This window comes from Notolepis coatsorum (assembly GCF_963971535.1).
Source record: "Notolepis coatsorum genome assembly, chromosome: 12".
Lineage (NCBI taxonomy): Eukaryota > Metazoa > Chordata > Actinopteri > Aulopiformes > Paralepididae > Notolepis > Notolepis coatsorum.
Window position 1 is genome coordinate 34,467,654 of NC_140176.1, and position 14,638 is coordinate 34,482,291.

Here is a 14,638-nt window from a genome sequence, read left to right on the forward strand (position 1 = left end):
TAAATTTTTTCCTTTTTTGTATTTATCTCATTCTCAATCAGAAATGTGAAAATGCATCTTATCAAGCTGATGAGATCCCATCGTAGCCCATATATTACTGTTCCTTGTTTTGTTGTTATTGTTACTTTGGAACGTTAGGTTGTTTTTTTATATCCAAAATAAACAGTTGCAAGACAAGAGAAAGGGTTTTCGAAGTAAAATTATATTCCATACATGTGTGAGTTCCTATTATATTTCATTTAAAAACACTCTGATGTTTATAATTTCTTAATTATCTATTATTTATTTGATAACATATAAAAACTGCTGGAAAGAATGTTTTCAATAAATGGATATTTACTGATGTTTCTCGTGTTTTACTCTGCTTTTTGTATTTCTGTTGTAGCGCGAGCTGTAATTTTCATTCTAAAACTCAATCTCCCATGATTCCATACAAACTCAGTGTGTGACGATGATGATGACGACAAAAGCATGCGCCCAAAGCAAAGAACAAGCAAGTAGGACGATCGTACACCAGCCTGTCAAGAGTGACTTGTGCCGCACCGTATGTTAAAATGTATTCCACGTTTGACCTGTATTTGATATATTAACGTAGCTAAATATGATACTTAGGTTGTAGATTAGTATATGAACTAGTGCGGGGGTTAGGTGGTGAAGCTAAATGCCAACACACGTCACAGGTTTGCTGTATCAACTCAACTACACTTTCAGATTGCAAAGTCAAAGGTCATAAAAATCATGGCTTATTCTTTGATCATCAAAGCTGTGCAGCGACATTTGCAACAGACAACAACGCAATGTGCTATAATGCACGTGTGCAAACGCTCGCAGATCCACTGGCTCGTTCATAAGCAGACTGTCTCGACGTCCCCGACGCTCGTCTTCCTCAGAAGAACAACTGTTGGTGGTTCTTCTGTCGCGGCGGGCAGTTCCACCTGCGTGCTGCAGAGACGCAGTGTTTCCCTGGACACGACCCTGAGAAATGAAGACAGACGGGTGTCCAGGCACCAGGGTGGTGGGACCCTGAAGCCCTCAGCTGCACAGAAAGGTACGACGGCTTGTTGATGGTGTCTATTATCTCTTGTTTGTCTGTTTGTTATGTCTGCTCGCCCCGACCACCGCATCTTCCCAGTTCTCCCCTCAGGGTAGCCTCTTTCGTGACTGCGGTTTGCAAGCCTGGGGCTTTTGTGACCGCAGTCACTTGTTTATGTGACGCGACCACTTTAGAAAATACCAACCTAGCGTGAATGTGTGGATGACGTTGTGTCAAAAATATATCAGATATGAATTTCAAAGATACCCAGCGTACAATATGGGTTTAACACAGCTTTACGGTGGGGTCTGGAAGCTCGGAGTTGCTAATAAACAGTTTAAAACATTGTTAGGAAAGAAAAGTGGTACTCACAACGAACTCTGGCAAGATGGCGTCTTATTCTTCTGCAACTTTTTTTGTCGCATGCCTGGTGCGTCCAGCAATCACTGTGCAAAAGTTGCAGAAGAAGAAGACGCCATCTTGCCAGAGTTCGTTGTGAGTACCACTTTTCTTTCCTAACAATGTTTTAAACTGTTTATTAGCAACTCCGAGCTTCCAGACCCCACCGTAAAGCTGTGTTAAACCCATATTGTACGCTGGGTATCTTTAAAATTCATATCTGATATATTTTTGACACAACGTCATCCACACATTCACGCTAGGTTGGTATTTTCTAAAGTGGTCGCGTCACATAAACAAGTGACTGCGGTCACAAAAGCCCCAGGCTTGCAAACCGCAGTCACGAAAGGGGCTACCCTCAGGGATGAGATTGCGGACCATGAGGTCTGAAACAACGAGACACAGGGACGGTTTTGTTTCCCCCCGAGCTGTGGCCCTCGTTGTCAACTGAACTCAGCTTCCCTGGCTGCCTGTCCACCTCACATAAGAGATTACACCCATTTACACCCTACACCTGCAACACGCAACCTATACCTATTCTGTATAACTTCACTTCATCATCAAGTGCAAAAGTTAGACCCTTACAAAGACTGTATGAACTCTGTATATCATTTAGAGCAAAGATATTAGATTAAAATGTATTGTCATTTGTCATCATCATACAGCACAAGTACAGTACAATGAAAATAAGTTTGGCATCCAACCAGATTAAACTGGATATAAAATAGTACTACTGCGTAATGGTGCTAAATAATCAGATGTATGTACAGAGTTGTAGTATTAATACGTAAATGTATACAGGTATAAAATTAAATACACTATGGTAGTCATACTGGCCAGCAGTGTAACTTGTAAGGGATATGTACTGTATAGATATAGTATCTAGTTATCTACTGTCTACAGATATGTAAAAGAATATATATATATATAATATATATAATAAAAAAATATATAGGCAGGTATATGTACAACAGACAGATGTGGATAGATACTGTCTCTTCTCCCCATAGAGAAAAAAAAGTCTATTGGAAAATATCAGACATTTAAGCTCCCAAATATCTGGATCGAAGCCAAAAATCTGTCTAAAACACATACAGTCTGACAAATACTCACCATACTTAAAGGAAAACTCCAACATTTTGGGAAATTTGCTTATTTGCCATCTACCCTGGAGTTAGACAAGAAGATGCATACCTTTCTTCTTTGTGCATGCAGTAGGAGTAGGAAGACACGCACCGTTAGCCTAGCTTAGCGTCAGTCACTGGAAGTAAGTTCCTCCATTAGCCTAGTTCCCAACGTCTTCCTACTCCTACTGCATGCACAGAGAAGAAAAAGGTATGCATCTTCTTGTCTAACTCCAGGGTAGATGGCAAATAAGCTAATTTCCCAAAATATTGGAGTTTTCCTTTAAGACAAATGCATGACACGAACACCAGTTCTATTGGAGTTCTACAGTTCTCTCTCTCTTTCTTTAATTTCCATTTCTCTTTTACAGTATGTGCTCTCTCTTTCCATTAATATCTTACAGTATGTGCTCTCTTTCTCTTATTTCTTTCTTTCCATTTATCTTACAGTATGTGCTCTATCTCTTCATACCTCTCTCTCCCTCTCTCTCTCCGGTCTCTCCTCTCTCCCATCCCCCTCTCTCTTTCTCTCTATCTAGTTATGAAATAAATCATTTCTTTCTGTTTGCCTTTATCTCTTGCACTAACCGACACACACATGCACATACGCACATAAACTCATCTGGCCAGTATAGATGGAGGCAGACACCTCATTAATAAAATCAGCGCCCGGACAGATTGAATGGCGGCGAGGCCGGCAGGTGAACAGATGAGATGATCCAGATGTGGATGGGTGTCTCTACCACAGTGAACGATTATTCTCTCTCTTTCTCTCTCTCTCTCTCTACCACAGTGAAAGATGCCGGCAGAGACTTCACATACTTGATCGTTGTGCTCATTGGACTTGGAGTGACAGGTTGCTAACACTGCATTATCAAAATGTTAGGCATTGTTGTTGTGAACATAGAGACGTATCTTGAAGCTTGTGGAAAAGTAGAGATATTTTATGAAATGTATGTTTTCGGGCAAAAACGTCCAAGGAATGTTCTATGGCTGATACAGTATAAATGCATGGCATATCAGCCATTCTAGAGCTAAGCCTTAACACTTTGATTACCACTGGTGAACATGGTAAAACCCTGTTAAATGCCACCACCGACTTCAATGATAGCGTTGTGAACGCATATTTTCTCTCTTAAATTATGGCTATGTGTCTAACCTGCCTGTCGTTTATCAATGACTTGTTTGCAGTCAACATTGTCGAAACAGATCGGTTAATTTCCATTTTATAGCATTTTGAAAAGCCCTCGTTTTCAAGGAAAATATAAAGATTCCGTGATAAAAGGCATTTACTGGAATATTCTAGAATACACAAACGTTGAAATTTTTCGGCCTATTTTCAAATAAACGCTAGATTATCGATAGTATGTGTACCTATGCATGCTATAGATACGGGCTGAAAAATCGATTATCTTATTTCCTCATCAGCGATCACAGCCACACAGCCACACACAGCATAGGGCAAACGCTTATATCTCCGTGAAAACAGGTCTGATTATCCTAAGACTGGTAAAATAGATTCCTTACCTGAGATCAGATGTTATCCAAAAAGTGTATTCCAATTCCTGATTGCCATTCCAAATATCGATCACGCTTAGTGATTACAGTGTTGGTACTGTAAATACATAATCGTCGCTGTTCTGAGGGCCGGCGATCACTTGGTCTCTTCAGATGCCTTGACGGAAAAATAAAATGAGCAAACTAACCACTCCCCCTGTATCAGTCTGAGCTGATGGGGTGCAGTTACACAGGGAGAGACATCTTCCCAATTGAGCTCAGAGAGACTCTGCAGCACTAACCCGAGGCTCGATTGATGAAATATGAATTCAAATCGCCAATAAAAAAAATACGGCAAACAAACAACATTTGTCGTCGTCGGCACTCAATCGGGGGTCTGATAAAACGAGATATGTCGTCGCTGGCACTGAAAGGGTTAAAGATCCATCCAAACACATTTTTCATTGTACTGAATCTTTAACAAGTGCTAATTTGCCTCTCTCTCTCTCTCTCTCTCTCTCTCTCTCTCTCTCTCTCTCTCTCTCTCTCTCTCAGGCGGGCTCCTATACGTCGTATTCCAGGAGCTGTTCTCCTCATCAAGTCCAAACAAAGTCTATGGGAAGGCTTTTAACATAGTCAGGTTAGACCCACAGGTAAGCAGGTCAACTCATGCATGAGGCCAAAGCAACCTGCCTTTCAAGCTTAACAAATAATATTTTAACATGGTTTCAGCTCTTTGGTTGAACTTTTACTTTTTTTTAAGTCTTGCGTTGTATTTAAATTATAGGTGATTGGCGCATTCGGGGAGCCAATCAAATGTTATGGTGAGACCACACGTCGAGGAAGGAGACAGCAAGTCAGGTTAGAGAGTCATGAATGTGTCTGTTTGACTCACTGGCTGTAGAATCCACTCAATTAGTAATAAAGTTATATAAGATAAGATACTCCTTTATTGATTTGGGCATCATAGCAGCATGGGGGAGGAGAGAGGGGAGGTATGGGCAGGGTAATAGCAGAAGACATAAATATAGGCAATACAATTTTATCTGAATATAAAAATATGAGAAAAAGATAAACAGTGTAAACAATATAATTAACTGAATATAATAAATGAGAAATAAACAGTATAAACAAAGGTGCAGATGATATATTATGCATTACAATAAATAATTTGAATCTGAATATATTTACTATGAGTAAAAGTAAACAGTATATACAATGTGCAGTATACCCAAGGTACCCTGACTGGCGTGATATACGTCATACATACAAGGCTGGACTGGGACAAAAAAATCGGCCCTGGCATTTTTGGCCTGGACCGGCCCACCACAATCGCGGACACCACCCACCAGTACACCATCCTTGTGGTTCCCTTAAATATGCATACCTACTGTACTATTCCCCCAAACCACTACAAAGCTGGGTAGTAAGTGCCATGGGTGTACCAGTGCAAGTGGACCAGTGTACTCACTTGCTCTTGGCTGAATCTTGTTTTTGGTGGTGATGTAAAAACACCTGCATCATATCAGGCTCAGGACTGGCAAAGTAGTCTACAGCCTGTTCCTCCCTGTCTCTCTCCTCCACAACCTGGCTTGACTAGACATAAGGAGAGAGACTGGTACATTCAGGTCCAGAATTGTTGGAATTCCCTGACAAAGATGTGCAAAAAGCTGTACAATTTAAACAATACCATACTGGTAGTTAGAAAATAGTTGTTTATTCAATGAATGCATGGAGCTGTTCCATCTTATTTAATTTGATACTAACTACTCAGTTCATACAGATTTAAAGTATCCAAATATCAATGATGAATATTGCATATGGTTTACACAGTTAATGGATCACCGTTTTGTTTTATATTCATGTTCAGAGAGGAGTAATAGTTAGATCTTTGTATGTGATTTATAGGGATGGGAATTAATAAGATTTTATCGATACGATTCCATTATCGATTCTGCTTATCGATACGATTGTTTATCGATTCCCTTATCGATCCCTGATAAATTTATACTTTAAAGAAATAAATTGGAAATGCAACAGAACTAAGCTGGTTAGAATAACAACATGCAACTTGACATTTCTGATTGTCATTTATTGTTGAGCCCCCATGTCAGAAAAATACAAAAACTGTAAAAAAAAATATATATATATATATAACTATACACTTAAATAAAATAATGTATTTGAGATTCTCTTAAACAAATTTAAAAAAAATTTTATTTAATTTTTTATTCTTGAGCCCAGTCAGCTGTTATCTCTCTCTGTTGCGTGATTGGTCTGTCTGTATCAGCTTGGTTAGCTAGCGTTAGCTCCGCGGCTAATCTTAGGTTACCCTGAATTAAATCAATGACTAGGTTCTAAAACATTGGAGGAGTTTTCACTGCACATAGAAACAGCCAAACAGCGGGAGCATTTCGGGAGCATATGACCAAAACCCAGGCAATTTCGAGCCCTTAAGCCGCAGGGGTGTCAAACTCATTTTCACAGAGGGCCACATCAGCATTATGGTTGCCCTCAAAGGGCCAAAGACAGTATAAATGTTAATGTAATGTAAAATAAATGTAGCTACTCATTTACATATTGTTAAACATGATGTTTCTGTATTTATTACTTATTCAAGTTATACATATTGCATATGCATTTGCATAGATGTAAAAATATGTTAGCTTATGTTATTTTAACAAATAATTTTAGTTGATCAGAACCCCATATTACTCCCATCAATCAATGATCAAACCATTCAAGTAAATAACAAAGAAGAATATCATCAAATACAAGCTATGACATTAAGTTTGTTCAAAACCTTTTTGTCACAGTCAAGAGGGGCAGAACTAACAACTGTGAGCTGCAAAGAACACGTGGGACAGATGTAGCAGATGTTACAAAAACAAATGGCTGCACACAACCTTGCAGAGGCCATACATCCAACTAATGGAAGATAGTTTAATTAACTTTAATTAACAGATTGCAGAATGGGTACAGTACAGTACAGCTCAATACACACAATTGTTAAGGATGCAGACCAGAGAAAGACTTTCGACTTGTTTACATCAGGGTCCCCCATTTTCAATTCGTAATGAAATTGCTATTATGTGTCTGCATGAACACACAACTGTAACTGTACTAAATAATAACAAAATAAGGGTTGTCTCAGTTCACAACTATATTGGTCAAGTTTTGGGTGGGACTTGTTTGCGTCCCTACAGCTTCTTATTCAATTGAGCGAGATGCTCGGTTATGTCACACAGCCAGTTTGCATCTGACAGTTCAGACAATATTTCTTCAACCCTTTTTTTTTTTTTTTTTTTTTTTTTTTTTTTTTTTGGGGGTCTTTTTCCCCCTCCATTTTCCTCCGATTTTCTCCCATCCCAATGTTAGTCGTATGCCAATTCCCAGTCCCTTCCTGGTCGCTGCGCACTTACCCCCCACAGTCAGATCATCTGGGAGAGTGGAGGCTACCACGTGCTTCCTCCGACACACGTCCAGCCAATCACCGCTTCTTTTCACCTGGCAGCGCGGATTCTCATCGAGAGGGCGTAGCGTGTGGGAGGACCACACTATCCCCCTCGAGTCCTATCCGCGCTTAGCAGGCGCCCCGACCGAACTGTAGGAGTCGCTGTTTACAACGACCCGGACCCACCCCGCCAGCTTCTCCCACCCTCTAATACAGCCAATTGTATTAGTGCAGACGGCCAGCCAAGCTGGTGACAACCCCGGAGCTGTGAGCTGGATTCGAACAGGCGAATCCAGCTCACAGCTCCGGGGCTGGTGACGAACGCAATCTCCGCTCGGCCACCTAACCGCTTTCTTCAACCCTTTGTTACCTATTCCGCCTGGATCTTTTTTGTATTTTGGGCTGTAAAATTGTCAAAGAATGTCTGAGGAGTAAGTGCTTTTGGCTTTTTTCCTTTGTTACTTCATCAACCTCAGATGTTCAACATACATGTATGTGTAAGAATGTGTAATAACTAAGGCTGTCAAAGTTAAAGCTTTATTAACGCATTAACCCACAATTCTTTTAACGCCGCTATTTTTTTAACCCAAGATTAATGTTTATATCATTTTTAATTTTTTTTTCATAGCTCTTGGGGGCCACATCAAATTACGTGGCGGGCCATGAGTTTGACACCTATGCCTTAAGGAATCAAATAGTCTGCTCTATGGCTGCATGCTGACGCTAACGTTATGCGCAACTGTAGGAAAAACCTGGCAGCGATAAGAGGAATCGATAGTCACGGAGGCATGCGATTCCAGGAATCGGACAATTAGGAACCGGCTCCCAGCGGGAACCGGTTTTCGACATTCCCATCCCTAGTGATTTATATGGCGATTAAATCAATGGTGTGCACAGCAGCAAAAAAACTATTTGTGTACTGTAGGTGCAGAGCTACCACAGACAGTAATAACAGTAAGTAATCCATACCATATATATCCTAATAGTTACCACCATACCTGGCTGAAAATAAGTTGAGCAGTTTTTGCAGTTGCAGTTGAGCTACAGGTGTTGTATATTATACAGCCTTTTCGTTCATCTTTATCAAGGGAACCTTTATCCTAATGATTTTAATAATATTATGATGACACGATATGGACCTAGTTCACTCACAGCAACCTGGGCTTAGCCAACGCGATGCTGACAAAATAACGTTAGAATAGTCAGCCGGAGTTGCGACTGCATTAGGGAACTATGCTACAGTAGCTAGCAGCTAAGCTACAAAAACAATGCCAATAGCTTATGCTGCGCTATTTGACATTGACTGACTGAGAGACCACCAGCAGTAGTTGACAGTCTCACTTTATGATAGCGTTACAAGTATGTTATCGTATTATTATCGACATTAATTTAATTATGGCATCACACTCAAACGACCTCCCTGCGAGCCTCTGAGCGGCATCTGCTCATCTCATATGAGAAACGGAGAGAGAGGACGGAGAGGGAGGGGTGGGGCTTGTTACTATTACTCACTAGTACTAATTCATGTATTTTATACCCTGTTTAATCACCTGTACATTGTATATTACTATTGCACTTTACTGTTACATTTGCACGCTGGTTGGATGCCAAACTTCTCTATGTTGTACTGTACTTGTGCTGTATGATGACGATGCATTTGCGGGCGACAGTGGCTCAGGAGGTAGAGCGGTCGTCTGGTAGTCGGAAGGTTCCCGGTTCGATTCCCGCTCCTGGCCAGAGTGTCGAAGTGTCCTTGAGCGAGGACACTTGATTGATTGAAAAGTTTATTAACAGATTGCAGAATGGGTACAGTACAGTACAGCTCAATACATACAATTGTTAAGAGGATGCAGACCTGAGAAAGACTTTCGTCTTGTTTACATCAGGGTCCCCAATTTTCAATTCATCATAACATATATGACATACATGACATACAGATAGACAGTACTGCTACATCTATACATTTATGACATACCAGATTGGCAAATACAGTACTGGTTGTGATACAAAAAGAGTCCAGAAAAGAGAGTATATACATTTGACGTAGAAACTGTACATTGGAGGAGGTTGGGTGGGTGGGTGGGGGGGGAGGGGTTGGGTAGGAGGGGTGGGTGGGGGACGCGTCTATTCGAAAGGCAACCGGTTTATGCGTTTTGCGAATCTGATTGGCCACTGACGTTTCTGGTCATGTGACATGTCCGCCCAATCGCGTGACGCGCCCATTTCCGCCTCGACCAGCAGCAAACTACCTAACGCCTAGTTTATTACTGGTTAAGCTTAGGCGACTCTTTCGAAGTTGGTTAAGGTTAGAGTTTGGAATCAGGGCTGGCGTTCTATCGCCATGCTCTAAGACAAACTAACCATAACCAACTTCGAAAGAGTGCCTAAGCTTAACCGGCGAAAGAACTTGCCGTCACACGATTGGTGCGACCAGAAACAGCAGTGGCCAATCAGAACGCAGAACGTGGAAGCATAAACCGGTTGCCTTTCGAATAGATGTGTGGGGGACACTGTACAAGCAAAACTGTACATTGGAATATTGACAACTATACTAAGTTGGTAATTTACTGTACATTGGATGAGCAGGTCAGCAGCACCTTGTATGGTTCGCCTCTGCTGTCGGTGTGTGTATGTGTGAGTGAATGGGTAAAATGTGAAGAACAAAAATTGTAAAGCGCTGTATAAATGCAGTCCATTTACATTCTAATCTAATCTAATGATACTGTGTGTTGATTTTCACCGTAGTCACCATGAGTTCCTGAAGGAGGGTCTGAAGCATCTGCGACTGAAGTTTTACATCGAGGGCTCTGAGCCCGGCCTCAAAGGGACGGTTCATTCAGAATCCAAAGAGGTAAGTTATCTTGTTTCATCCCCAACTACTTGTTTGATACAAACATCGTGCTCATAGACCTGTTCGCTCTATACAAACATACCGTGTTCGAGCCAATCAGCAATACCAACTGAGTCACATGACTAAAGTTGCCCCCTACTTGGGGGGTAAGCTGGTCAGGAAGGCCAGTAACGTGGTAGGGGTGGAGCTGGACTCTCTAGCGGTGGTGGCGGAGAGGAGGAGCCTTGCTAAGCTCCATGCCATCAGGGACAACCCCTCCCACCCACTATACACAGACTTGGCTGACAGAAGGAGCACGTCCGACAGCCATCGGACTTTACAATGCGTCACTGTGCCTCACTGCATCAATGAGCACAGGGTGACAGTACTATCTTCCTGGACTTTTACTTTTAAACCGAACATAGTAAAATTTTACACTTACTGTATAGTTCTGTATATTTTTACTGTATATTTTATATTAGAATGTAACATAGGAAATGTATATCCCGGGCCGTATTTTATTCTTAGGCTTATTCTTTTGTTTTGTCTACCTAAATGTTTAATGTTTACTGTGAGCGATTTGTAGTGCCAAATTTCCCTCGGGATGATTAAAGTATTTCTATTCTATTCTACCTGTGCGAGCTGCTATGCTACAAAAGTACAACGGGGCTCTATGGAGAAACCATGACACTCTCCTGAAAAAGTTGTTTCAAACAAAAATGGCTGGATGTCATTTTGCCAAACCAGCGTGACTGTCAGTGTCTTTCACCTTTTACATATCTAGCTTTGGCATGGATTGATTGTTTAGATCGCTAGCATGGCTAACAAATGCAAATATATTGTAGTCTGCCCCATTGTTCTGACCAGGATTACGTTCCTTTTGCCCCTTTGATGCGTGCGCGCTGCACACTGAGTCTGGCGTATACAGCGAACGGGTCTATAGATACACTGTTAGAGTTTTCATTGTTTGGAACGAGGACCGCGGCGACTCGACAACTTATAATCAAAGTCTGTCTGGAGAGATCGGTTCGCTCTGCCGGGGGGTCATCCATATCCCCAAGCTCCTTGGGGGGGGGGGGGGTCATCCATATCCCCAAGCTCCTGGGGGGGGGGGGGGGGGGTTATCCATATCCCCAAGCTCCTTGGGGGGTAGGTCATCCATATCCCCAAACTCCTGGGGGGGGGGGGGGGGTCATCATAGCCAAGCAGGCTATTCTCAGTCACTCCCCACCACAGTCAGGACAGCTGAAACCCAGACAATGTTCCGCCGTTGACTAAAAACACACCTTTTCAAACAATATCTGATTTTTTTTTTTTTTTTTTTTTTAATCCACTTTTTCTCCTTATTTTTCTATTTTTCTCCCATCACAATTTTGTGATTCCAATGCTTCCCTCCCCTGTCTTGAACGTTGCTAGACTATGCCTCCCACTGGTCGGCTGTAGTGAGGATAGAAGCCTTGCGTACACAAGGAGGCAGCCTGTCGCATCTTTTCACCAGACAGCTCGAACTCTCAGTGGCGAGGAGTAACGCGTGGGAGGCTCACGCTGCCCCCGATACTTCCTGTTTCTGCTGTACAGGCGTCACCCAACCGACCTGTAGGAGTCGCTGTCCACAACGTCCAATCCCCACCCACCGGCTTTCCCACCCTCTAACACTGCCAATTGTGTTAGTATGACGACCGGCCAAGCCGGTAGCAACGCAGAGAGCTGGGCTCGATACCAGCATCTCCTGCGTTAGTGGCGAGCGCCTTGCCCACTGCACCACTCAGCCGCCAATATCTGATTATTTTTAGAACTGACCTTACTGTCTGTACTATTATGTACCTTACTTCTATGCTACTATACTGTACTTATACATCTGCATATCATGATAATATGTCTATACTACTATGCACTCAGAGTGTAACACTCAAGTTCGACACTATGACGAAAAATGCCACTGACTTAGCTGCCAGAGATCTACTTCTCCTGCTGACTTGTTGTTCACAATCTGTAAGTCGCTTTGGATAAAGTGTAAGTCTAAAGTGTAAACGTAAATCTAAATCTAAGAATCTGTCATACATTTCATTGTTTTTCTTTCATATTTGAAGTCACTGGTACAGAACGGTTCATTTGGTCAAAGATAATTGTTTTGTCTCCGGAAATTTTGAAATTGTAATCAATGATATTACAAGGTATCATTTGTGGGGGGAAACTATTTTCTTAGAATCTCCTCTACAGTTTTTCTTGTTTTGTGTTTGACAAGCCTGACACAAGCCAAATACAGTCCACATTGACTGAAATAATGGACCTCTTGAAATCTTTAGATTAGATTCAAATTGTCATCATTACAGCACATACATTTGGCATCCAGCCAGAGTGCAAATGTAATAGTGCAATAGTAATATACAATATTCAGGTGATTAAACTGGGTATAAAATATATACATTTGTGCTACTGAGTAATAGTGCTAATCAGATGTATGTACAGAGTTATAGTATTAATATGTACAGTGATACAGGTATAAAGACACGATGATAGCAGTCATACTGGCCAGCAGCATAACTAGTAAGAGTATATACAGCATTATTGTACATGCTATCATACAGAGTTATATGGGTTATGTGCTGGTGTATAAGTAAGTAGGTATATTTAGGTATAGGTATAATATTATACATCTTGTCCTCATCTGTCCCCAGAACCCTGAAACTGGGAAGTATGAGTTCCGGTACATATTTGTGGAGATGGACACCTACCCAAGAAGGACCATCATTGTAGAGGACAACAGACGAGACTCATACCAGACTGAACTGTACTGACATGACGATGTCTGAAGGCTCTAGCATTGGTTTGTTATATAGATCATCTCTTTGTGACAAAGAGGTTACAGCAGGTATTGTCTAGTTGCTCCGTGTGCATGTGTTGAAAGTGTATAATTGAAGAATTTTTCTGTTGATGGCTATATGATGGGATAGTTCACTACTGTTGGTTATAAGGCGGAGGCGGAGATGTTGAGCTGCTGTACTGTGGATGGCCTGCTAAAAGGAACATGCCAGCATGATGGGAAATGCGCTTACCGTGTCAAGACAAGAAGATGGATAATATACAGAAAGAAATATATACAGTGTATGGTACTCAACAGGTACTCAAAATCTAAATGTATCAGACAACATGTTTTAATATTCACCCTCTAGTCTAAATGTCTGATACATTTAGATTTTGAGTACCTGTTGAGTACCATACACTGTATATATTTCTTTCTGTATATTATCTATCTTCTTGTCTTGACACGGTAAGCGCATTTCCCATCATGCTGGGTGACACAACTCTCCAATTAGATCTTTTTTTTTTCAGGAAGAGAAAACAATGGATTTCTTTAGATGAAAATGAAAACAGGAAATTATTCTTGTGGGTTTTGTTTGGGGCGTAGTGATGAATAGACGAGAACTGAGGTGCAGACAAAGGGGAGCCGTTTTGCCATTTCTCTGGATCTTTACAGTATTTGTGTTATTATTATTAAAGATTATATTGATTAGAGCGTATCTAAAGTGTGTGGGGGTTTTGCTGGAAACGGTGGCAGATTTGTCAGGTTGTGGTTGGAGAGGCGTGGGACTATGTCAGGTATTTTTGTTTCACTGCAGCGAAATCCACTCAACTTCATTTCAAATGATTTAAACTCAAAAGGAAACTGGGGTTTCCCTCATTTACAGTCACATTGAGTTTACATGCAGAAATAAGCAAAAGAAAAATCATATAAAATCATAACTATAACACAACAAGGCTTAATAACTTCTTGTGAATTATGATGTGGTTTGTGTCTCTTAAACCTACAATAGGGTATGTTTATTTTTGTGCTCTGGCCAGGCTTACTGGGGGGGGGGGGGGGGGGGGGCTTGTTTTTCAATCAAAACCTTGGGGTTTTGTATCGATACAAATTCAGTGTTAACCTGTTTTGCCATTACACCCAGTGTGTTACGTGTGTGTGTATATAATATTTTAACGATCAAATGTGACTCCGTTTCACTACCATGTTGGAAAGATGTCTGATTTGTCCAGCACCCCCATTGAGCAGGAATCTTCAAATTGTAATAAAGACTATAATTTAAACAAGTATTTTGTTCTATACGTTTGAGGAGCAGAATATAAGAGATAATGGTTACATTCTGGGTCATCATCATCATCATCATTCTCATGGATATTGCAAATCAACCCATTGTACAAATCAGCTTCACTCACTCAGGTTTCCCCCCACAGTGTTTTTGAATAAAGACATGAAAACACACAAGGAAACTATAAAAGAAGGAATGGTCATGATGTCAGAA

At 41.1% G+C, this 14,638-nt stretch overlaps 1 protein-coding gene across 1 annotated transcript; it reads left to right on the plus strand.

The window, feature by feature from the left end:
* Positions 1 to 488: 488 nt before the first annotated feature.
* timm21 (translocase of inner mitochondrial membrane 21) lies at positions 489 to 14,185 on the plus strand. The gene is made up of 6 exons (XM_084326762.1): positions 489 to 1,048; positions 3,350 to 3,412; positions 4,609 to 4,706; positions 4,841 to 4,914; positions 10,253 to 10,358; positions 13,016 to 14,185. Exons 1-6 carry the CDS (start codon positions 739 to 741, stop codon positions 13,133 to 13,135), a joined length of 771 nt encoding a protein of 256 aa, XP_084182888.1. The 5' UTR covers positions 489 to 738; the 3' UTR covers positions 13,136 to 14,185.
* The last annotated feature ends 453 nt before the right edge of the window (positions 14,186 to 14,638 follow it).

Bases quoted from the DNA above. Each gene is read 5' to 3' on its own strand.
- timm21 (XM_084326762.1), top strand. From the start codon at position 739: ATGGCTTATTCTTTGATCATCAAAGCTGTGCAGCGACATTTGCAACAG. The intron at 4,707-4,840 runs GTAAGCAGGTCA...TTTAAATTATAG, and splicing joins TAGTCAGGTTAGACCCACAG to GTGATTGGCGCATTCGGGGA. The intron at 4,915-10,252 runs GTTAGAGAGTCA...TTTTCACCGTAG, and splicing joins GGAAGGAGACAGCAAGTCAG to TCACCATGAGTTCCTGAAGG.